The sequence below is a fragment of the Scomber scombrus genome, chromosome 14, assembly GCF_963691925.1.
Source record: "Scomber scombrus chromosome 14, fScoSco1.1, whole genome shotgun sequence".
NCBI classification, from domain to species: Eukaryota; Metazoa; Chordata; class Actinopteri; order Scombriformes; family Scombridae; genus Scomber; species Scomber scombrus.
This window is the reverse complement of record NC_084983.1, coordinates 13,424,356-13,450,340: the sequence shown is the minus strand read 5'-3', so window position 1 is coordinate 13,450,340 and position 25,985 is coordinate 13,424,356. Positions and strand designations below refer to the sequence as shown.

Genomic DNA, 25,985 nt, shown 5'->3' with positions numbered 1-25,985 from the left:
GTATTTATTTTTAATTCCCTATTAATCATTTGGATAAAATGAAAAACTTATTTGTCTGAAAAGCAACATGAAACACATAACGTAACAATGAAGGTTTGATCTTTGTAGGTAATTTAATCTCTCTAAAGAGCACCAAACTGTATTTTTAAAAATCTCTTTCTTCCTCAAACGGAAGTTTTTTCTCAGTCGTGTCTTGTGATCATACTGCCATCTTCTGGTTAGGACTGAACTATATTATGAAAGCACACAGGACTGTACTGTGGTTCATAACATTTGCACCACTGCTTAATCAAGCAGATAATGAGCAATAAGATTTGAGGCTGTCTGTGTGTGTACGTGTACTGTGTGTGTGAAAACTTGTGCGAGAGGGGAATTTCAGTATAAATATTTATGCCGGGCAAACAGATCAATGGCTATTAAAAAGGTCAAGGTCAGATGATGATGGATGCTGGCTGTATGTATTGATACATTTTGACCATAATAATGAATTACAAATGCACACACGCTTGCACAAACACACAGACAGCAGACCAAAATGATAGGGATTAATTCATTGATCATGCTTAATCTGTCATAATTAAGTCCATAGGAACAACTGTGATCAGAGCAAGCCTGCATTAAACAGATAAATTATTCAACATGAGGAGGAGGTGGACCCGAGATAAATGAGTATGGGAGACTGGTGCCAGTAGTCACAGGCTGAGGCTAATTACAGTCTTTTCTTGGAAACTGGCACAGGCTAACTTACATTGATAGTTATATGGAAATACCACAGAACTGTAATTAGAGGCTCAGGTTAACATAACAGTTCATCAAAGCACTTGGGTTTCTTTGCAGTTGACTTTGAATAAAGTTGTGTCAGATACAGCAATATCAAACCTTAAATGTCACATTTGTTGACCTAAATTTTATTATCACGGCAGAAACTGAGTGTACAATAAGTAGACTCTTCCAAAATACAGTATAGACATTATCCAAAGGTTAGAGATATACCTTTTGTTTGTTTTTAGCAAAGGACAGCAAGTCGTCCCATTAGGAACTGAATCTTTTACCATGTGTTAAGTCCCTTGAGGTTTATCCTTTAAGCTGTGTATGTATAAATTCCTTCAGAGTGTTTCTTTTGTGACGATTAAGTCTGTATACTTGCAGAATTAAGTTGTGGAAATTACAATATCCTATACAATGATTTCCATTAACATAATTAGGTAAGCAGCTATCTTTGGGAAAGGGATTTAATGATCATGAGCGCAACAATACACCTGGGGCCAGATGTATAAAACTTTGTGGATTCAAGGGAGTGAAAGTCAGTGTATGCATAAAACAAAAATATGCAAAAGCAGCCTCTGTGCCAGATTTATAAATGCCTGCATATGCATAGTTCTGTATTACAGAAATCAGCCATCAGGAAAATGTACGCATTGTACTTCACTCTGTACTCGGCCTTGCACCTCACATCATGTTAAGCTGTTGTGTTGTTATGCAGAGCCATTAAAAACTAGTATATAGTAAGTCATCAAAGGCTACTGATTATAATACACACTATGTGTATAAACCGTTGACATTACTATTCACATAAATATATTACTTATGTTCAAAACTACTGTGTCCCTTATATTTTCAAGATAACCTGGCACCCCTCCTCCCATCACTTCCTGATTCCTGGATGGTCTTTAAAAGCCTTTCAAGCCACACTCTCTCTCTCTCACACACAAATTGCAGACAGGATCAGCAGTGCTACCAGCAACCACTTTCTGTATCTTCTGCTTGCATTAAACTTTGCTTTGCAAACCATGGGTGCTGTTTGATACCTCTATGTTGCTTCCCTTGAGCCTGGGTCGTAACATACTGGGAGCTCCTGCGGGATAAAGTAGATCCAGAGGAGTTGTTGTTGTACGCCATGTTTGTTTGGTATAGTGATGTACTGCTCCGCTCTGCAGCTGTGGGTTGGTGCTCTTTTCCCTCCTGATAAGGATATGGTGGGTATAGTGTCTGAGTGCTATTGACTTGTTATTGAGTTAACGAGTGAGCTCCCTCAGCTTGTGAGTGCGCCAGCTTGGACAGAGTGCTAATCTGTCCTTCCATTGGTTCACTCATTTGCCTTATAGAATTTTTTATTTTTGGAGGTACCTCTGGATGGAGACATGTTTCTCTGGTAGAGATAAGCAGTTTAGGACCATGGCTATATAGCTATGGTGCAATGAAATTCTGCTTCAGTTAAAATTCGGCAGGTACCAGGGGCTTGCTTTTACTTTACACTCTAAGTGTATATTTGTTTACCAACTCACCCCTTTACTGACAGCTAAGTCAAAAAACTATTGAATTCATTTTATTTCATCCAGTTGTATTTTATTTAGTTTCCAGCATCATTTACAGCTGTATATGCAGGCACAGGGGAAGACACATACAATTAGGTTTTAATATTTGTAAGCATCTGCATTTTGAAATTAAAACTCCCAAAAGAAGTTCTCAAGATGTCTCAATGGCATAAAACATGTCACTAATCAGACATAATCTCTTTACACTCCTAAATATTAGGAAATAGTTGTGAAACCTGTCTTGGACATTGCATTGTTGACTTTTTTTGTTTGTTAAATTACTCAATTCAACAGGTGCTTATAAATAACCAAAGCATCTGACCATTTTTGGTTTTCCCAACTTTGTGACTCGGCCTCTACAAACATGGATGTTTCAAAAATGTAAAACAATTTATTAATTTTGAATCTTATCAATCAACACTAATGAATATGAACATAAGTCACCCAAATATATTTAGTACTAGATTTTACTGTACTTTGGTTCAGACTTCCTCTGAACCAAATAATGCCTGCCTTAAGTCAGAAGCCTCACAGCAAATCTCAATGTTTACACTGATCTAATAGATGGGTTTCTTAATATTTTTTTGCATAAAATCACAATCAGATCCATTTCTGTTTGATTGAAGACTTTTGATTTTGCAAATCCAACTGTCACCCTTTCAGCCATGGTCAACAGACTGTGTTAGAAGAAGGTTTCTCTGCACAGTGGACAGGTGGACTTATTGCTGGAAGTAAACCATTTGAACTGTAGGAAAATGAGAAAAGTATATCAGTATAAATAAACAACAAATGTAAAAAAAGGGAAAAAAAGTGTTATAAAAATGCTTATATCACCAGTGGTGGGTTTATCTATGTAAATTGCTAAAATGTGCAGAGAAGGCACTGAAAACCACTGGGTGTAAAATACTATTGACATATATAACTCACCAGACATGCTGAGTGGAATTTCTTTTTGCAGGTGCGACAAGCCTTCTTGGGCAGGGAATAGTTGGAGCCGTGAATAACAGAGAAGCAGATCATACAATCCTCTATTCCCTCGAAACGCTTATCCACGTTGTTCTTCCACAGAGCCAGGCCTTCCATTATGCTGCCATTCTACACACACACACACACACACACACACACACACACACACACACACACACACACACACACACACACACACACACACACACACACACACACACACACACACACACACACACACACACACACACACACACACACACACACACACACACACACACACACACACACACACACACACACACACACACAAATTAGGCATCAGGTTGGGGAACAGTGCTGCCGTACTTATATCCACTCTATGTTTGTGTTGTATTTCTACCTGATGTGTGAGGTAGGTGCTCAGTTGCAGCATCCAATTCCTCCACTGCTGTACAGCAACACCCACGCGCCTCCCACTCTCTACAGTGATGGAGCCTAGAGGGTAATTCTGTGGTAGCTGAATCACCAACTCAATGAAGATATCATCCACAGAATAGGTAGCAATCACCTCCCGTGCTGCAGAGCGGGCCTTCACCTGGGGGCAATAAGATAAATAAATAAATACTGTGCTTGCCTGTGCCATGGGGACTCTTACACTCAGATAATACTTAACAATCAAGTGCCAGGATCACACTTGATGAACTGAATGCATTACCCTCCAATAAAAGTTAATGTATTTCAAATTAAAAGGATCCATTGTTACTGCGTCATTATATTGCAAATGTGATGCAGGTGCTGCACCAGAGGATTTGTTCAGACTTAAATGTTTATTACCCCTATTAACTTTTTGCAATTTCCTGCAGATAATCTATGCAGAAATGAGGCTCTGATTTTACAGGAGGAATGCAGATATAAATAAAAGATACAAAGAAAAGATCAATTAAAAACAAAACGACCTGAAAAATTCAACAATTAATTACTGTCATAATTTTTCCGAAAACAGAAAACCTCAATTTTCAATATCCTAATGCTGCTGTTGCTGTACCAAATTCGGAAACGATGGAGACATTAAATTGCAGCTCAAACTGTAAATTATTTCTCAGTTTAAAAAAAAAATGTATACAAATAAAACTGAACTTGGCAGATAAATGATTTGACTGCTTCATTTAAATTTAACAATTTAAGGAATATTTAAGTCTAAAAAATGACTGAAAACTGGTAAAAGTTGCAGATACACAGAGAGATTATGTACTTGTTAACTTACAGTCATGCTGTCAAACATTTGAGTGCTGGATTGGACAGATGAGATCTCCTGGGCTGACAGAACAGGGCTGATATATTTAATGGTGAACTTCTCCACAGCTGCGCTCACTCTCTTCTCCTGGCTATTCCACCACAGCCGCACCATGGCAGGCAGGTCCTGCACTGTGCTGTAGTATACGCTACAAGCCAGGTGAGGGAGCTCTCGCTCAACACTGTCGCTTTCTGCAGGCAAGAAAACACAGGAGAGCAAATATCTAAGCTTGTTTATATTTTACGGGCCATGTACAGATATTGTGTTGGTGTGTGTGCATGTGTGTGCGTGCACGTATGTGTTGTTTTTACCATTAACAACCAGAGACAGGCTTTCTGTAAAGAAGGTTTTGTTCTCCTTTGAGTCTGACCCCTGACCTGGGTAGATGGGGTTCTCAGGCATCAGTTTGAAAAGATGAAGGAGGAGCTTGTTAAGGGAGCAGCTTCTCTTAAGATACTGGGCATAATGGGCGCGCAGCTGAAGACAAATCAGGAGAGCATTCATTATTGTGTCAATACTTTGATATCAACATTACTCTTCTCCCACATCAAAGCCAGTGCTCTCAATGGAAAGTACAAATCTATTTGCTTGAGCATACTCTCGTACATTAAAACTTTATACAGTCACAACCAGAACCAATCAACTATATTGTGAAAAATATCTGATCATCTTGGACCAGGACTAGTCATGACTCACATGAGAGGGTGAGGATTTGAAAAAGATGAGGAGTAGCTTCCAGGCCAGTAAGTACCCCAGGATGCAGGAGTACTCTACACTGAGAGGCTGGACCACTGCAAACTCTCCTACTTGAAGGCCGGCCAGGATATTGTCACACAGCTCCTCACAGGTTGACAGGATGGCCATCAGAGAGGCTGGAGGAGAGCTGAGCACAAAAATTAAAAATTATAAAAAGAATTATTTATACATTACCTATAGTACAAAAGGATGTTTGCATATCTCGTGTGACAACACCTAGAAACCAATCATTATAACAAATGTGACTTCCACTTTTACTTACAGACACGGCTCATCTCTATCATCTTCAGGCTTGTTATTGTCTCCTTCTCCATCACATACAGGCAGCTGAGGCATGACTCTGGATTGAAAAAAATGCAAATATGTTTTATAACCCACTACATTTTTGGTATGAGCCAAGCAGAATTTGAAAACATTTTTTCTGTTAATTTAAGGAAAAGTCAGCAATATTTGCAAGCATGCACAATGACACATACTGTCAAACTAATCCCTTACTTTTCTAACAAGTGGTATACAGTGATTTGCAGAGGCCTGGCCTTAAACAACAGCAGAGGACAGAAGGTGTTGAGGAGCGTCTGAAGAGGCTCTGGCAGGTTTGTCTTCTGGCCCGCTATGAATCGTGCTGGCAGGGAGTTTTGGTTCAGCTGCTGCATAGGCACATAATTCAAAGCCACACCGACTGACTCCAGCGCCGCCAGAGGAAACGTGGGGTCGTCTGGTTCAGTGAAGGCTTCTGCATTTAGACAGCAAACAGACAAAAGCACTTTGACTCATTAAATCACAACAGTTTGTGTTGATGTTGAATTGTAAGATTTACAGTCTCCAAAATTAGCATTAAGTTGGAGGAACAACAAAAACTGAATATTGTTACCCTCATGAAGATATGACTTATGACAGGGCTGTTACATTAGACTACATTTTATTTTACTAAATGCTCTCCATTCAGCAACTATCTTATAATCTAGTGATGCTAAATGAAAAACACATTTATCTACTTTAGGTGCTTTACCTTTCAGAGTAGGTTTGTTTCCCACGGTTTGTGTCATACCCTCCTAGTATAAAGCTAACACACATACCTGTGATGCTGACAGGCAGAGGCAACAGCAGATTGTAGATTCCTTCTACGAAGAAGTCTGACCATTCAATTGCCAGTTCTGGTGGCAGCTTCTCCAATACATCAGGTGAGGGTGATGCAAAGAAGTCATTCAGCACCACTATTAGTGCAGCGTTCTCACACACAAACAGCTGCACCCATGGGTTCCACAGACTGCTCACATTATCACTGGCAGTCTGAGTTAGGAAGCAAAGTAAAGTCAAAGATAATGAGGGACAGCAGATGCAAAACATAAAGAATTATGTGAACATGTATTGCCAAAAGCTTTATTAGTGGGCAGCAGAGTAGCAGAGTGAGTGCTCTTAACTCACTAAAAGACCTGGGTTCAATAATTCAACACTCCATGGCAGGCATCTACCCTGCTTCAGTGCCTTCATAGCTGAATCCTAACCAGCTATTGTAGGAACTACTCTGTAAATATCCCTGGCCTCTGACCTCAAAGTCACACACACACACACACAAAAAAAGTATGATTTACATCTCACCTCCAACCAGGCCAACATAGAGCAGAGCAAGAAGTCCCACTGGCTGTTCCCCAGACCTGTTGAACAGTTAGGCACCAGCCATGACAGGAAACGCATCATCTCCACAGTAAGACTCAACTGATCTGTAGTTGCTTGAGACAGGTCACTGAAACACAAATATGTGACAAATGTAGCTAGGCCAGTAGGAAATATCAAGAAAACATAGTGTGTTAATGTTTGTATTGTATGCTGTGATTACCTGCTGAAGAGGAACCAGTCCTCCTTGCTGTTCCTCCACTCTATCATGGTGGCCAGGACAGCCTGCACAACCTCCTCTTCTACATGTGTATCAGCTTGTAGACAGCACAGCAGTACCGCCAGACACCCAGACACATCTGTGACAGAAAGCCCAACATAATCATTTGCATGGTTAAGCCAAAAATGTTGATGTAAGCACTTTTATGAGTGTATGTGTGTATTCTCACTCTCATTGTCTTGCCAGTTGATTATTCCAGAAGCAGCTAAAGCTACAAGAGTCTCTCTGTCTTCTTTTGTCATGGAGGAGCAGAGGACCTGGAGTGTGCTCAGTTTGCTTTCAGACCCTGGGAACAAACTGACCAAACACAGAACATTTTCAATATACAACAGAGTAGTAAGAGTGGCCAAACATCAGCATTCATTGTGAAATCAAAACCATTTAAAAATCATTATTATTAAAATAAAGTATTGACCTATCTGCACTGCCGTAGAGTTTCCTCAAGCTTGCACTGTGAGTGTCTTCCAAGTTGTTGGTGTCGATGTAGTCTTCTAAAGTCAAGGACCAAAGACCTCCGAGCTCTACTGACCTACAGGTTAACAACACAATACACAGTTTATTCAGTGGATACCATTCAAATTGAGGCCTGGCAATAACTCATGATTTCTTTTGTCTTGTTTCTTCAGAAGCTGATACATTTATTCAAGATATGCCTTCCACAATCAATTTTCATACTCCATCCCCACTTTTTTTTTTGTAATCAACCATTTTTATTGATTGCCAGATAATGTATAGTCCAACAAATTATCACGCCCGTGTCTTTGGAGGAGGCTTCATGTAGATTATCATTACATGAGTTGATCAAGTGTGGGTTTGGTTCCACTTAGTCTATGAAGTACTACATTACTTTCTTGTTAGTCAGAAATAAATGTGTGATCCCTCACCTTGAGTAGAGGGTCTCCAGCAGGTCTGTTGTTGGAACCAGGCTGTGCTGTCCTTGTGACAACCCCCAGTCAGTCAGCAGGCTGTGATAGGCAGAAACTACAGTGGGACTGTACTCCACCTCCTTACACCACTGCAACGCATACAGCAATTCTGCAACTGCCAAACAAAGGAATACATATACAAAATATTAAAGTGTCCTAGATTGTAGAGAGAATGAGAAACACAAAGTCAGAGAAGAAAATAGAACATGTCATGTGTTTGTTTACCTGTGTGCTTAAGGTTTGGCAAGTGTGAAGGATAGTTGGCCTTATTTTGGTCACAAGGTACAACTGTAGCAGTCCGGATCACCCTCCCTAGTAGGGCACAGGCACACAGGTGGGCTGGCAATTTGTTTGACACCTTACACTTCCAGATGTCCATGGAGGGTTTTTCACAAACTCCTCGATAACGGCTGTCCAGTAAAGGGACCTTGACCCACTGTGAAGGACATACGATGGGGAAGCACCATACATGAATGTCAAGCATTTTATACATAGGATTAATCAAGACAGAATCATTACACAGCCGACTGCAGGTGTGTTCATCATGACCAATATAGTAGTAACTGAAGGACAATGAATTGGCTGCCTTGGCTTACCTGGGGAGGTAAGGCCTGTCTGATTCTGCTCCATCCTGTTTGACTGGGTGTCAAATAGGTAAAGAACTTGACAAGAAGGTGAGAGTCCTGATCGCAGACAGAGATGATTGTCTCCACTATGTTCTGTACAGCCAGAACTAGAACCTGTAAACTAAAACATAACACCATGAAGTCTGAGTAACTTAAAACCACAACGAAGCCTTTGGACAGTTTCTTAAATATGGTTGCAACGATTCAAACACACTGAACAGGCCCAAAGTTGGGGAAGGATAATTGACAATCCAGTTTGGGGTTTCAAACACTACATAAAAGAGAGTGTTTGGTTACCTTTTAATGTCCAGAGAGACAGTGAGTAGTTGGTTCATCACCCAAAGGGCTGCATTGTGCAGGAAACCACCCTCATTAGCCTCATATTCAGAGCGTTGGACCAATGACTGGACCCCAGCTACAAACGCTTTCTTCAGCTTCTCTAAAAGTGAGTCTTTCAAAGCAACAGACACAAATTAGTTATTTAGCAGAAATGTCAACTATGAGTGTATATATGCACTTTGTAAGTACCTACCAGACAGGTGAGTGTGTGTTTGATCTTGGGCAGTGAGCTGGAAGACAGTGAGCAAGAGCTCCTCAGCAGACTGTAGTAGGAGACAGTCTTGTACAGAAGAGAAGAATGTGGAGGCCACATCACAGATAAAGGAGATGAGTGGCTCCATATTGCCTGCGTCTGACAGACTTTTAGTCTCAGACAGAGTGGCGTGGAGCTTCTCTAAGATCTTCTCCATGTATACCTCCCCTATCAGAGGTTCTGCACATTCAAAAACAAACATGATGATTATACAGAGACTGATAAACTCAATGTGCTTTCAGAGCCTAGCAAAAACATAATTTTCTCAACACTGACAAAAATGCCACTAAAACAATGATTTGTTGGTGTGTGTGAAAGTTTTATTCACCATTGTTGTGGTGCTGAGAGAGGACGAGGCTGATGAGAGTCCAACTGGGTCTGCTAGTAGAAGAGGCAGAACTGGAATTGCATCCCACATTACACAGCTCCTTAGTCAATCCCAAGAGTTGCTCACCCAGAACTGAACCTTTCAGCCAATCCCTACAGCTCTTAAGAGTCTCAGCATCTGCACATGCCTGACAGGATGAATAGCAAAGTAGAATATACATTTATTATCATGTAAATTTGATGTATAGACAGGTAACTTGCTGTCTAAATGTAGAACGACACATACCATCTGTATGATTTGCAGGATAATTCCCCACTGTAGATTCATCTAGAAAAAAAGAGTGAAGAGCATGAATAACTGCAAAAGAAACCTCAACACATAAATTAGTCAATCTTTCAACACAAGAGTAATCATAACGCAGAAACGTGAAACAACATCAGGTAGTATGTTATGACATCAAGATCTTATGTTACCGTGGTGATGTGGTTGAGGATGCGGGTGGTCTCTTGCTGGCTACAGCAGCAGAGTGAGCTGAACACCATTTCCACCAGGTGCTCAGTGTCACTGCGGTCCTTCTCAGCCAGCCACACCACCACTCGCTCCAGCAGGAACTGCACCGCTGGATTGTTCACATTCACCTCGTCCTTCTTCTCACCATCCTTTGTTATTTTGTCATCCAATTCAACCAGTTTCTAAGACAATTAAGGAAAAAGTCAATTGCATTAAGGAGTTATAAACTTTTCTAAAACATTGCTGTTTTCCATTATTGAATTCAAAGGGCCATGCCAGTGTGTTTATATCTTTAAGCCCATAAATAAAAAATGGTCAATTCTTAACATTGCTGCCAACAATATTTCAAAGCATACAACAAGTTTTTTATACTGAACTCATCCCTTTCAGTTTTACGTATATTTCATAGATTTGAACTGATATAGTTTTATCTGTAATTGTCAAAAATCAGACTTACACTGAGGACCGTGGGTGTGTGAAAAGACCGCAGGAGTAGAGAGAGGAAAACAAGATGTCTCTCTGACTTTTTCTCATTCACATGCACCAGGCATAGTTGTGCCAGCTGGCACACTACATCCTCAAAATGCTGTGTCTGTGGGGATCCAAATGCTTTCTCATTCACAAGGTCCGACACTGTCTGAAAAGGCTTTTCAACACCACCCCCCTCAACTCCACTTCTCTCATTGACTTCTGTCTTAGACAAACAGATCTTGACAGATTTCTTCTTCTGGACGTGCTTTCTGTTTACTCTCTCAGGGTAACGCATCACCTGGAGAAATAAAAGAAAGTGAGAATAGATTTATTTAGGCATTATTTTTTCTGGTTCTGCTTGGAAACTTTTTAAGACATTAATGGCTCTGACAGCCATATTGATTTGATGTATCCTCAATGTCAACATGAAGATTTCAGAGGGGCGTATCTGAATCAGAGATTCCCCAAAGCCAAACTAACCTGCAGCATGGTAGCTACCCCTTCCAAAGCCTGTGAATCTGCTTCCTCATTGTCTGCATAACGCACGAAAAGAAGACCAAGACCCTCCCAGAAATCTGCCAGGAGTCCTTGAAAGACTTCTTTGCTCTCGTTAGCGTCACTCCCACTATGTACGCCTGCCCTCTTCTCCCAGGAAACGAGAAGTTCAGTGACCAAAAGAAAAAGAGGGCCATTCTGAAGGGAGGAATTTTCAAGAGCTCTTTCTAGAAGTGGTAAGAGCTACAAAAACAAACAAAGAACAAAACAATGTCAGAATGGTAGGGACTTCTTGGTAGATTTGACAAAAAGGAAAGGAAGGACGTTAAAAGTGCTCTCACCTGCTGTGAAATAAACATTGTCCGTATTCTTCTCTGATCCTCCTCCTCTCCTGTATTGTGCAGTATGCAGTACCTCAAGCACTCAACTGCAGAAGTCACTATAACAGCACTCTCTGATGGGCTTGCTGCTGCACGCTCACTGGACAGACTGAAACAATCACACAATCACTAAAGGTTATGGAGTGTGATATGTGAATTCTGTTGTGGTTGAAATCAATATCAAGGTATTTACAAGAGTAATATGTGTATAACTTTATGGCAATATAGATAATATGGCAAATATAGACAATATAATTAAATTATTGCCCAATGAACTTTGTTCCACTGGCTCAATTTACTAACTTTCTCAGTTTATAATTAAATTATGCACACTTTTTTATTTGACCCCTAGAGTTTTCTAAATATCTTTCTATGATATCACAATATGTGATTATTGTTACAAAATAGTTCCCTCGAAATTTGATAATGATAATATTGAATTATCACCCTGCCCAAGCATACACTCACAAACATAAACAAATTACCCGTGTATGAGTGAAGTGAAGAAAGTGGTGTAGAAGTCCAAGGTTGGATCAGTAACCTGTTGTGGCAGTTTGCTAAGGAGTGGCATTAAATTGGGGTGGAGTGCTTTAGCCATGCCTTTGCCTCCCTCTTTTAGTAAAGCCCAAAGTTTAGGTAAGAAGCCCTTCTTGGCATTCACATGTGTCCAGCAGTCCTGAAAACAGGAACATAAAATCTAAGATTAGATGCAATTTACCTATAAAGAGGATGAACAAAAATGAAACACTATAAATCTACAGTATGAATGTGTAGATGGACTTAGGCACTCATGACCATCATCATCACACTCAAAGACCAAAACATAAAGCTTACAGGGATGGTAGACACAACATGTAGAATAGCTTCCCACACTGGAGGCAACACTAAAGGATCTGTGTCGTCGATGCTGAGGAGGACTGCAGGGCAGAATCGTGCTGCTTCGGCCTGGACAAGTCCTGGAGTAAAATCACACAGAGCGCACACCATCTCGAAAAATGCCCCTCGCACCTGTGGACAAACACAAATTTTAAAAAGGCAATTGCCTTTCTCAAAACAGATGAATACATCTATATCAGATGACATTGTCAGCAACTTTTCACACTTTACTTAAGGTATATTTGTTATGTTACCGTCAAATGTTGATTTGGGAAATCAAAGTGGAAGAACAAATATTTAATACCATGTTTGCTTTAGGTGAAAGTAAACTATGTGCTTTTGACACGTGAACATTTCATGTATTGCTTTGTTACATGCATGTGCATTTCAACCTTTTTTATAAGTAGAGCAGTCTTATTCAATGCCGCTACCTGTGGTGTCTTGTGTTTGCTGTACTTCCAGAACTTCCCAGATGTAACTAGTTGAGCTAGTCTTTGCTCCAGGGCCATCCTTTCATCCTGGGGCAGCAGGGAAAGCAGTCTCTTCACCCCCAGCAGAGAGCTGGTCAGCATGCGCACATATTTGGCTTCCCTCTCCTCCTCTGTCACACTTCTAAGGAACAGAGAGAAACACTGTCTCACCAAAGAGTCTGAAAGAATATATTATCCTTGTGCCAACACAGTAAGAGGAATGGACACAGAAAATATAATAAGCCAAACTGTTAGCTTACTGTGGATCGCTCAGTGTGTCTGCAGTTTCCTTTAACAAAATATCTTGAAGTACCTGTAATGTCATGATAAGACAATTTTGGTATTAAATTTAGCACATTTGATTACAGTGCAATTCAACTCAATCTTATTAAAGCTACCACAACTACTCACGTTAAGGATCTCATCTTTGCAAAAACTGAGAGCCTCAGGCTGTTTGGGTGGTGAGAAGGCAGCCTGAAAGGCCTGGCATGCAGCAGAGGCTGCAGGTGTGTAGGTGTCACACTGGGACAGAATCCAGTGGCCCATTAAGCTCTTCAGAAAGGGGGCCAAGCTGCGACGCACTTTCAGCACCAGCTGTTCAAAGGCCTGCTGGGTGGCCTCCCTGATACGGCGATCATGGTCCTGACAGACAAAAGAAAGATAAAATTCACCCTATGTGAATACACCTGAAACACAGACATGCACACACATTTCAGTCCCACTGAATTGTAAGTTCCCACTCAGAAGTGCTTTCTGCCATATGAGTATCTGATGTAACTGAATAAATAATCAAATCACACTAAATTAAATCAAATTAAAATTAATTGATTATGATTTTTGGAAAATAAATAAAATCAAATCGGGAGATCAGTAGCGATATCCTGCCCATTTACATGCACCATGTCCAGAATGTTAAAAAACTATATGACACTGAGGCAAAAGAATATTTCATGAACATGTGGTGAAAGACCAGCTCACCACTGATATCTTGCAGTAAATCCTTGGCCAGAATGGCAGTACCCCTTTAACATCTTCAGCGTCCCGCTCCTGACACATGGACCCAAAGTCCTGCACAGCCTGGAAAGTGTACACAGCATCAATACACACACACACCTCGACCATAAACACAGCCTGGATGACTTCAGCACATCCAATGAGAAGACAAAAGTTGAGGTTGAAACTCACTTTCAGTCTGGTAACTCCATCTCTTTTGGAGAGTTTCCGGAGCACCAGGCGGAAATCAGCATCTACCAGATTGTCTATCTCCTCCGCGCCGTGGACAGCTGGGACATAACTCAACTCCGAAGTGACCGTGGAGTCAAAGCCCACAAACCCCGGGATGACACCACCTTCCCGGGTCAACAACTCAGCAGCCCGGCCGCTACTGGACGGCTGGTGTCAGGACAGAAACGCATCGTTACAGAGAAAAATCCTCAAATAATAGTCACGTTAGACAGGAGAAGTGGTTAGTTATGAAACGACTGAGACAGTCACATGTAAGTTAACGTTAGCAGTTTACGTTAAGTTAAACGTTTAGCTTGTGCTTGGGATTTGTAGCTAGCCTTGACCTTTTAACACCGAACATTACAGAAATGTGTACTTACCCGAACATTTCCTTTAGTTCGCTGTTTATTCTTACCCCCCATGGGTACGTATCAACATTTAAAGTTTCAGTTTCCTATGGTAACGTAGCAATCAGTTGTGCTAGAGGAGTTGATGTAGAGAGTGAAAGACCAAGAAGTTCCGGAACTGACTACTTCCTGTCTACAGCTTTCAAAATAAAGCGGCATCTTCGCTAACCTGTGAAACAATATGTGAACATGAACACACAAAAACAATAACCAATAACACAGACGTCATATATAAATTATATTGGTGATGAAAAAGGACGATTAAAATAATGTCTTAGATTTATTTCCTTTCATTTACATAAATAATCTTTCAAATGTATTGATTTATTTATGTAGTTCTACATTTATTCATGTATATATTTCTACATTTATATCTACATATCCACATAGCCCCTAAGGGAAATGCGAGGAAAAAAAACTCTTCGAGTCTGAGAAACTTTGGCATGCTCACGATAAACTTTCTGGCACACACATGAACGGTGCGCACCTGAAAGTCTCACATGCGTACCTGAAAGTTTTGCGTCCACGTTTTTTTCTCACCACATTTTTTCCCCCATGCTCTTTAGGCTTTAAACAGTTCTGCATTTATTGATTTAACAATTTCTGTACTTACTGTATTACTGTAATTTCTGAAAACCGAACTCCTGAGTCCCTACTCACCTCTCGGTCTCCTTTTACACATTCAAGTCTGAGTTAAAAACATTTCTCTTCATCCTCCTCTGCATAGTCTTGTTATGATCTGACCTGTTTGATTTTTCTCTCTCTCTCTCTCTCTGTAAAGCGTCCTTTGGTTTGTGAAAGGCGCTATACAAATGTATCTTATTATTACTATTATTATGATTATGATTATTATTATCATTATCATTATCATTAACATTATCATTATCATTAGTATTATTATTATTATTATTATTATTATTATTATTATTATTATTATTATTATTATTATTATTATTATTATTATTATTATTATTATTATTGTTATTGTCCTCATTGTCAGGGGTACATGCTTCTACTTTGAATGTGAAATCACTTACTTCCGTAATGGAGCTCTTCTTTTTGTCCATTTTTTATGTATGTTAAAAGTACTGTCAACTCGTTGCTGCCCCCTATCAACACATGCAGACATTGCAGTGCTGTAAATCAAACATGATTCTTTGTCAGATAAGAAATATATTTTTGGCCTGAGGGTGATGCAAGAGGAAAGCTCTTGAAATTCCCGTTGGATGTATGAATGTAGTCAGTAAGTTTCATAGCAAACTGCCCATTAAATTTCTTGAGTACAAGTGGGAATTTTGGCCTGATGGCGGCACTAGAGGAAAATCAGGATGAGTATAGTACAGTATAGTAACAAAAAGAGGGCCTTTGGCTCTAAAAAGACAGTAACGTTGAACAATATATTCATGATATCAATAATTTGGATCTGAAGATTCAGATAAACTTTTAAATACATTTTTTCACAGAAGGAGGCTTGTGGATTTTGACTCCCATCATTTACATTATAAGTGCATTTTGAAGGGATCCTCTAATATGAAGAAGAGTAATGATTATGGCAAGAAAAACATATTTCAGTATCCATTTGGGCACCGAATTATTGTTTTAAAACAGACTTTAAAAAATGTGAACCCCTCCTTTAATGGAAATCAGGCCTCTAGTTCTTGATATGTTGTGTACAATGTCAACACTGGGTCTGAATAGCTTTACGAAAATTGTGCATTTCATGGACTGTGCAAACCAAATAGATACTGTTATGACAGTATTTGTCCTCCTCATCACATTAATGAGACATCTTCTTAGTACCATGAATATCCACCATGAAGGAAATCCAGCCATTTTAATCCACAATAACACATTATATCAACAAAGCATCACACTGCTCAGCCTCTGCAACATGCCTGCTTTTTACTGCTAGCCTACCATGCAGAATGGCACTAAAATGTATTGTTTGTTTTTTCAAACAATTTTGCAATGTTAGAAGACAACTGAGGTGAGGACAGTGAATGGACATGTTGTACCTTGCAATTTCATAAGAAGCACTGTTGCCAATTTCACAGATTTCACATTTCACAATGCAAGCACGCAATTAACAAGAATTCATCTGAAACATTGTGAAACTGTTGTAACAACACACGTGCATTTTCTTCTGTAGCACTGTTAAAATCACGTGTCACTATTACTGCAGTTATTCAGTCAAGCTAATCTTGAGGTCTTTACACAGAAACGCTACAAGTGAATAAGCAGAATGCCTGTATGGATTGTCTTTGTGCTGTGTCCTCTATTATCAGTGGTTCTCTGTATAGTGAAGAAATGCCTACTGTGACTATCTGCATATGCAGAGTGGTTCAGAAAGTCAGTTACAGCATGTTTTTCCTATTTTATGTTGTTCAATTTCATGATACGGTAAAACTGTTTCACATTGCACAGGACAAACCAGAAAAATCTGAGAAATCAGTTTTTCCTCCCACTTACTGATTAATCATTAATAGCCCCCAGGTTGAGAGCCTCTGCCCTGAACTGTACTCTTTTGTAAAAATCAACATTAAAAAAAAAAATTCCCCTCCATTAAAATCATGTAAGATCTCTGAACAGGCACAAACAAGACGTGAACTAGCAATCAAAAAATATATTTTAATATAAACAAACTGACTTAAAGAGCTGACAGATATACGAGATGTGTACAAGACGTAGAATTAAATTAGTTTATAGTTCAATTGTACACAGTAATTTCACATCTGCAATGAAGAATGGTGTAACATGCATTTAGAAATGTTACATGGACCACAGAAGTAATCACCATCCTTATTTCATTAACTTCAGAACCACTGTGACTTTTTTCTAAGGAAGAGATGTAACACACACTTTTCAGAGAACATGAAAGATTTAAGAGACAAAAAACAAACTGAGATGTGTGCTTTTTATTCACAGAAACACTTCTTGTGTGTGGCACCAAATATCTCTGTAAACTGCATTTCAATAAATGTGGATTTTAAATTATATATAATACATCTTTGATTGACAAACAATAGCATCTTATATTGTATGAGCTCAAACCACAAAAAACAAAAATCTTTGTTAGGGCAAGTTGGGCCTGAATGAGTCAATATTAAAATTGAGTAACTTATAACCTCCTAAGACGGTTGTGAAAGAGATGGACCCGATTGAATCTAGCAATATTATCTTTTGAAATTATGGTAACTATATATGTTGTGGTTCAAAGCTTTGAAGGCCATTTGTGATTAATCCACAATTTGCATCAAATGAAGCTACAAACGTAGTCACCCATCCACTGTCAGTTGAGCCACTTTATCTTATCCCGTAAGTTTATCACATTTCAAAATCTCAACTCTCACAATTGTAAAATGATTTAACTCATAGAATACATTTGTAAATGAAAGGCTGCTTCCACACTCAGGAGCCTGTTCTCATTAAAACAATTTAACAGAGAGAACTGTAGTAATCCAGAAGTGGAAAAGCATCTGACTGAAACCATATGTGAAACTTCCAGGTCAGAAAGTGTATGAATATGACAACAGTTCAGTTGTAGAGCTGGAACATTTTTGTGATCAAAATAATTCAATACAAAGTCAGCCGAACTCTTTAACGTAAGAGTAAATGAGTCTAAATTAGTCTGCAGTTAACACCGGATTTGACAAATGTACAGTACAGTATGTGAAACAGTTCTACTCCAGCATCCCATCGACTTTCTCATCAAGCCCTGACCAAATGATCTCTTTAAGCTGTAGCATAATGTATGAATATGTTTCTTATATAACATGAACTTTTTGATACTGTTAAAATATGCCAACTTCTTAATAAAAATACAGTGAGTGAGAAATGTGATTCACAATCTGGAAGCTGTAAATGCAAGTTTTATAGTTATCATGTTAAAACACTGCATGTAAATGCATTCTCATGATTTCTACCAATAATCAGTTTTGTGTGCGTATAAACAGGAGTCTCAATGCGGTTTCTGCAATTAAAACCAGTACATAATAATCAGATTTTCTATATATTCCTTTGCTGTAGTTACTGCCCTTTACTGTTTTGTAAAAGGTTAAATTGTGCACGTGTTCTTTTACCCCTTGAAGTATCCATTAGGGTGGCTCACTCCATTGCATTATCACTCACTCCATTATCATTAAGTGCCATCTAAAAACTTCCAATGTGAGTACAGAAAAAAGACTTGCATTCAAATATCACTGAATTTGTGAAATCATCTGTTTACTTACCACTTGTTCTTTTTACATCATAAATTTGAATACACCTCTCATTGTCTACTACGGATTAAAATATTGATAAGATTACATAATTCTAGCTCTCACCAATTGCACCGATCTTCTTGAAAAGTACACATTGAGAAATTATCTAGGAGTAATAATCTTGAATTCTTGCTCCTCTTAAATCAGTCAAATACAGGTGTCATTGTGCCTGTTACAAAAACATAAGTGAGTTTCCCCCTGACACGAAAGCAAGCAAGCAAATAACAGGTAACATGTAAAATGAAGAAACACAATCATTTAAGGAATGTTGCATCCTGAATCATTTTTTGATCCCAACAAACCACGTTAGTTTTTTTGGTGATTTGTGAACTAATTCAGTATGACCCTTACCTCTACCATCTATAAATTATATAACACGTTAATGTCATCCTGTAAGATGCAAATTGTCAAAGAAATATATATAAAAGAATCAGTTGATTTATGTTCCTCATTTAGATGGCTTTCTTATTAGTATTTGCCTTTTACTACTGAGTTTTAATAGAGCAGAACCTACATAACTACTAGGGCATAGTAGTTATGAATGTATGTGTTTAATTTATTTTACCAGTTACCTGTATGTGTTCAATCCCTGGCAGTAAGTGGGCTTATGCAACACTTGACACTCAGGACACCCTGCTTTGTTCAGATATTGGGGCCTTTACATCCTCCAAAGATGATCCCATTTCATAATAAAACACCACCACTTCTGAGCTGCTAACACCTTTAAAAAAAAATCCACAAGCCAGTCAGACAAAACAGCCTAGCTGTCCATTTCCAATTGTGGTAACCCTAAAGCCCCTTGCAAAGCCTGGTCCCACGTCATCCCAGTTGGATGTCGGCTCCTGGTGGAAGCACTGTTTGGCTGGGCACTGTGATGTAACGTGGGTCCAGTTTGGGCACAAAGCCTTTAAAGTCCCTGGAGGCCTGAGTCCCAAACATATCCAGCACCTGTCGGTTCATCAGAGCAAACCTAGGAGTGGAGACACAAAAAGAATTTTCAAAAAATGAATTAATCTGTTAATAAATCAAGTAGCCACTTTTTCTCTGATATAGATACACAGTGACAGGTTCCACAATAAATATCATTACCTGCCCTTTGTTAAACGCAGCAGAAACTTCCAGTATGAAGGCCTGAGGTTCTGCACTTCCATCACAGCCTGTGTAACAATAATAAGTCATACTTTGTTTCGTTACTCAGCAGAAAAATATGCGTAAAGCATATTTATGTGGGTAGGCATGCATGTTTGTGTATGTGTTACTTACAGCTTGAAAACAGATAGCAGTGGAGATGGCATATATGACTGTGTCTGCATGAGGAAAGTAGGGGAACCGGCCAGCCTCAATGCCCTTGAAGTACATAGTCTAAAAACAGAGATTATTCCACATGCTGTTAATGATAAACTGCCCAATCCAGATAAGATATAGACAAGAGCACCAGATACCAACATGCCATTTAGGTTCATTTTATGTTGTAGCAATCTGTCAACAAGGGAACAAAGATCAAAACATCTCTACATGGCTCTGAATAAAAGCTATCACATTGCAAGTAAAGTCATACATACAAGAGTATGAAGTTGTTGCATATAACATATCTATGTCTACAGTATGCAGTCCATTCATAAGAGACTGCTTTAAATGCTGAAGGGAAGATCATCAGCTGTACTAATGCATCATCATATCCTGATCAGGAGGATCAGTTAAAAGTCAGGGAGAAATTTAACGGACCTGCTGCATTTGTATACAGATGTACAATGGCTACTGCTTGTTGTATTATAAATAATACCAGGTTATTTATCACTTGGGGTGATTTTTTTTTTTACTTTTGTGTTTACTCCAATCAGTAGCACTTGTTTCTGTGATCCTATATATGAATCTAATGTATATATGAATACATAGATTTTTCTTTTACCTCCACCAGCTTTGAGAAGAGATACATGGATATCGACGTGCTTTTGTAGAAGAACATTGAGGTTCCAGCCAGAAAGCCTTGATAGATAGAGGAGAAAGGAAAAGAGACGATTGTCCAGCAGCTAAGATGTGACACAATCAGATGATTTTATTTGACAGTTTACACTATCTTGTCTTACCAGCTACCAGTGCATGGAGTTCATCGTCAATATCACGCATCCAGCGCAGCAAGCAGCTTGTTCCCTGAGTGACAGAAAAATAAACCATATAATACTCACATGACATCACAACACATACAAAAATAGGAAAAAAATGGGGAATGGTAGTGAAAATATGAGGAAAAAGATTTCAAATCAAATATGTCTTTAAGGAGGTGGATAACAGAATATACATTGTAGGTAGGGGTGTGACGAAAACGCAACGATATTTCTAGTCGAAGGGAATTTTGTCTCGCAAAGCTATAATTAAGGGGTGCACCAAAAAAAAGAAAAAAAAAGACAATCGGTTTTCTATCGCTCATTCGCACTTCCTGTCTTTTTTTATAATGTCACGCGTGGATCATTAACCTTGTTGCAGCTTCTACCTGCTGAGAAGATCTCAGTCAGAAGTAGGAGATGAGGAGAGGAACAGTGATAAATTGACCTCAGGTCTCTACACTGAGAGACTGAGGTAGGAGGAGCAGGGAATCTAGCGCAGCTATGGAAGCCTAATGATGCAAAAAGTAAAATGAGTCACACTACCAAATTATAACACAATTTATATGTTGTTCTACTTGTGTATTTATGTGATACAGGATTTGTGCAATTTACTTTTATTTCTGTGTTTTTTTATTAGCAATATATTATAATTTTTGATAATTGGATACTTTATTTAATTTATATTGATATATTAGAATTGTTTTTCTACTCTTTATAATTTACTTTTTAGTATTTGTGATTGTATCTAACTTTTGTATTTATGGTTATTTCCATAAATACCAAAATTACCCATCTATAAAATGTCTATCCATATGGGGAAACCTTTTACAGTGCTGCATACAGCATATGATAATTATATATTTATAAAGTAGAACTAAAGTGATTCATTACAAGATGATTAGTTAAAACATTTCAAGTCAATTTCCATTTTGTGAATTATAAATAAAAGAACAGTCATGTATTTCTTCATTGTAGTTTTCTAAAAAATATAGTTAAAATCGTGTCTCGTCTCATCTCTGCCCCTGAAATCAAGAACTGAAGCTAGTACAGGGGAAAAAAATAGTAAAAGATTTTTAAAAAAATGTTGCTATAGGAAAAAAACAGTTAGCATAAAACATACCTTGTAGATACTGACAAAAGAACCTAGAAAGGCCCCTAGCTGGAAGTTCTCTTTGTTGTAGAAGACAGACGGTAGCCGCGAGGGTTTAGAGAACATCTGCCTGAATGCTGAGGGCACTTTAAGACAACACTGAATCAGGTACCCAACACTGAACATCCTGACAAAACCCTAGACAGAAAAAAGAAAAAAATCTTATATAATTATGATATTACATTATTTTCATATAATAATGTAGAATATGAGCATTGTAAATCCGTCTACACAAAGTGTAATCTCTTGGGTAAAAAAATGTCTTACTTTTACACAGTAGGAAATGCAGTTGTCCTGGTAATGTTTACAACATCTGTGTCTTGGACCATGTTTGCATCTGAATTATTAAAGAAAAAACATTTTTTTAAAGAGTAAATACTGTGCACCCTGTACAACCCCATAAATGTTTTGTGTCTATGTCCTCACATTGATTCTAGCAGTTCCCTGGTGTAGGCTATCAGAGTTTTCCTCCTGGGCTTTGGCCTTTCTGCAGGCGCCTGTGCATCATCGGTTTCTACAGCATCTGTCCTCTCATCGGGCCTTGTGTGAGTCTGCTCTGCCACGACAGAGTGAGATGGAAGCTCTTCCTTTCCAATGATGAACCTGTTACAGAAAACGCAAACCACTTCTGTAAGTTCTGCGACAACACCATCAACTATATAAATACAGATGTCAATGGGAACTGGGGCTTACTTTAATGCAGAGAATGCAAAGCCTTTGAGACCATCTTTATTCCTGCAGCATGAAACACACATTTTAACTTGAAACATCAGCTCTTGTTTCATAATAATAAACTGATCAGTGTTGCACATTTCACCATAATAATCTGTGCTGCTCTGACCTGAAGAAGAACATGTAGAGAGAAGCAGTAATGCAGAACAGGAGCACCTAATGGGAAGCAGAGACAGAAAGAGGGAACCAGGACAGTGAGTGAAACATAAACATCTAACCATGTGACTTATTTCCTCACCATGACTGAGAGAGTCAATAAACACATGAAGGTCATCAGTGGCCACTTGCTCATTTGTTTGCCCTTCTAAAAAACTGTCCCTGAACATATCTTCAAACCAAAACAACAGTGACATATATTATCTTCAAGAGACACAAGCTACTATCAAGTAACAAAAATGTACTTAATAACTGGATACATCTGATAACAGATCTTTGATCATATTTAAGGACACAAGCACATTTATCTGTCTTGAAACATTTTTACACGGCAACATGCGTAAGAAAACTGAGCACACTCTATTGTCCTCTCCCTGACCTTCTGTAGCAAATAGTTGAATTCACTTTCAGCTCAGCCAAACCTCCCTCTCCTCTTACCTCGCCGTGTTTAATGGGTTTGATGATCCCTCTTGTCACTGCCATACGGAATAAGGTCTCAGTGGCCTAAAAACAAGAACAATCTGTTACATGTATGTTATGTGTATGATACAACAAAGATATGTTTAAATAAACAGAAAAGCTCTTACAAGATTTGTCATGTATATTGTCAGCAGTCCTCTCCTAGCAGGAGCAACAAACACACAGTCAATATATCAAATACTTCAGATATATCTAATAACTTAAATAACTCCAAAATGTATATGCCATTTTTGCAGAGTTGTACTTTTTTTAATTTCAAAACATAGGTGGCCTTTCAGAGAGGAAGGGATGTAAGCTAAATATAGAAAGCGGAGGGTGAAGAATCTCACCTGCTCTTGCGCTCCACAAGGATAGCAATGTAGGAGGCGGGCAGTGCCGAGCCAAACCCAGCAGACCAGGAGTAAAACCCTCCCAACAGTTTCCTTAAATCAGAAAAATACCTTGTTATTTCACTCTGTGTGTGTGTGTGTGTGTGTGTGTGTGTGTGTGTGTGTGTGTGTGTGTGTGTGTGTGTGTGTTTGTGTGTGTGTGTGTGTTTTTCTTAACCTGAAATAATGGAATCAAGCACAGTCAGCAGTTTCTCAGCAATGTTTTAGTTATTTTCCTTCTTTTTTTAAAAGCAACTCCAAAAAACTTGGGCTGTGATGTTTTATTTTGTTGTTGTCGTTGTTTGTAAAATAAGCCACATTGTAAATATAAAAACATAATTAGCCAATCTAAAATTAAAATAAAACTATGTACAACAGAGCAGTTGTCTGTGATGTGTTACTTTGGGAGGTGCCTCTCAGCAGCATGCGCCTAATTACAAAAATTTAGTAGAGGTGCAAGACCAAGTGCTGTTGGTTAGGTTTAGGCATGAGCAGTGACAACATGAGGAAGGGGGGGGGGGGTTCACGAATGTTAAACTGTGTTCAGTGAGTCTCTGGAGTGTCCTTGTTAATATAGGCAGATGTGACAAGTATGACAATAGTGTTTTTTGATCTGGAAGTGGAAGAAATATCAGTGAAATTGCAATATAAAAGGTTTTTGCTATGAAGTCAATATTTTTGTTTTCCTTAACCCTGAATCATCAGAAGCTGAGAATCAAAAAAGAGAAAAACTACAATGGAGCAGTGAGAAGGTGTGTGTACACAGACATCTACTAACCTGAGAATGCAGAAGAAAACAATGTAGAGACCTCCATTGGCAGTGAGGAAAGAGGTAGACTGTAGGATCTCAGGGAGAAGCCGTTTTATATAGTAATCCTTCTTCCTTCTCCTGAGGATTGCTGCTATCTGCACACATAGAGGTGGCTGTCAGTCACTGCTGTCACTATTTACTGCACAGGAGCTGAGAAAACCTGTTTTTTAATCAAGGCTAACTTTACCGTTGGAAACTATGTCAACTAAAGATGTGAAGATACAAGATGAGCTTCATCATGTGACACCAAAAACTGAAATGGAAACTTGACTAAACTGGATTTAACTAACACTGGAATTCGTCGATGTGCAAGCCAAATATTGTTTACAGTTTTCAGCAGACTGACTTATTGTTTAATTAGCATAACTGTATATCATACTGAGTTGTGCGAAACATTGTTAATGCAGTGTGTTTTTTAACTGTGCACGTCCATAAACTTAAACTTAAAGCTAGCCAAGTGTCAGCTAATCTTTACGACGTTCAACCAGAACTAGTTAGCCTAACGTTAGCTAACTTTAGCTTCACAGTCGAAATATCTGTGCAATCAAACGGCAACGCTTACCAGATAAAGAGGGGCGTATATTTTGAAGGAGACCTCCAGAGCACCCCTGGTTACATCCACGGCGGACTGCACACACGACGGGCTCCAGGTATGACCGATCTCGTAGCAGCTGTGGGTTATCTTACTGAGAGCAGCCATGTCTGCTCAGTCAGTGACGACCAGCAGCAGGGAGGCGGCTGCCGTGCGCGTTCACTGTGTGGAGGGGGAGCGCGTTCACGCCAAAGGATTGTGCACTAGCAAGGTTTGAGCCATAATCAAACACTTATGGATCAATGATTAATAGATAGGTGAACTATGGAGCCTTTGAAGGACTCTACCCTCACATAACTCTCTCACCTCTTCTTACTTACAATATATGCTTACTTACAATATATTTTACATTCTTTGTATGTATATGATTTAATACTACTTAGTTTGTGTATATGTTTGACTGCTATGCACCACAAAACCAAGGCAAATCCATTGTATGTGCAAACCTACTTGGCAATCAACCTTATTCTGATACATAGCCTAATAAATATCATTATCATTATCAACTGGCGCAGCTTTAATTAATGTACAACTAAATGGAAAATGATAATAAAGCTTCAACATGTAGGCTATTAATCACTTATTTATAACTTGCTATCACAATCTGCTTTTCATATAAAGTTTTAATTTACTTAAATTAAACTTAACTACTAGAACTAGATTGAGCCTTCAAAATGTTTGCTCTTCCAGTAAATTCTCCAAACCTTGAGTTCTTCGACAGGTTAACATAATTAAGGAGAAAAGCTCATCATTCATTAAAGACAAGATTTGTGTGATAAAATGTAAGAGGTCTGTTCAGCTTCATTTCCCTGCTCACTGT

At 38.8% G+C, this 25,985-nt stretch overlaps 2 protein-coding genes and 1 long non-coding RNA gene across 3 annotated transcripts; 1 reads left to right on the top strand and 2 right to left on the bottom strand.

Moving 5' to 3' along the window:
* Positions 1 to 2,718: 2,718 nt before the first annotated feature.
* ltn1 (listerin E3 ubiquitin protein ligase 1) lies at positions 2,719 to 14,599 on the bottom strand. Its single transcript, XM_062433440.1, has 32 exons — positions 14,486 to 14,599; positions 14,067 to 14,273; positions 13,860 to 13,958; positions 13,293 to 13,523; positions 13,142 to 13,194; positions 12,843 to 13,023; positions 12,370 to 12,543; positions 12,021 to 12,211; positions 11,497 to 11,644; positions 11,141 to 11,398; positions 10,647 to 10,958; positions 10,153 to 10,371; positions 9,965 to 10,006; positions 9,680 to 9,866; positions 9,292 to 9,531; positions 9,057 to 9,210; positions 8,730 to 8,880; positions 8,359 to 8,569; positions 8,092 to 8,248; positions 7,623 to 7,736; positions 7,377 to 7,504; positions 7,151 to 7,286; positions 6,913 to 7,057; positions 6,390 to 6,603; positions 5,809 to 6,046; positions 5,576 to 5,653; positions 5,254 to 5,440; positions 4,869 to 5,034; positions 4,528 to 4,748; positions 3,664 to 3,858; positions 3,243 to 3,410; positions 2,719 to 3,060 (listed from the first exon to the last, which is right to left on the bottom strand). The coding sequence occupies exons 1-32, from the start codon at positions 14,525 to 14,527 to the stop codon at positions 2,998 to 3,000; spliced, it is 5,310 nt and encodes a 1,769-aa protein (XP_062289424.1). The 5' UTR covers positions 14,528 to 14,599; the 3' UTR covers positions 2,719 to 2,997.
* A 1,985-nt stretch (positions 14,600 to 16,584) lies between these two features.
* On the top strand, positions 16,585 to 19,072 carry LOC133993819 (uncharacterized). Its single transcript, XR_009927079.1, has 2 exons — positions 16,585 to 17,593; positions 17,967 to 19,072. It is a non-coding gene; the product is annotated as an uncharacterized LOC133993819 (long non-coding RNA).
* Positions 17,121 to 25,306, bottom strand: tmem135 (transmembrane protein 135). The gene is made up of 15 exons (XM_062432912.1): positions 25,136 to 25,306; positions 24,541 to 24,668; positions 23,724 to 23,816; positions 23,502 to 23,535; positions 23,353 to 23,418; positions 22,868 to 22,914; positions 22,720 to 22,761; positions 22,453 to 22,629; positions 22,294 to 22,363; positions 21,997 to 22,164; positions 20,859 to 20,922; positions 20,681 to 20,757; positions 20,035 to 20,133; positions 19,861 to 19,928; positions 17,121 to 19,741 (listed from the first exon to the last, which is right to left on the bottom strand). The coding sequence occupies exons 1-15, from the start codon at positions 25,271 to 25,273 to the stop codon at positions 19,591 to 19,593; spliced, it is 1,422 nt and encodes a 473-aa protein (XP_062288896.1). The 5' UTR covers positions 25,274 to 25,306; the 3' UTR covers positions 17,121 to 19,590.
* Positions 25,307 to 25,985: the final 679 nt, after the last annotated feature.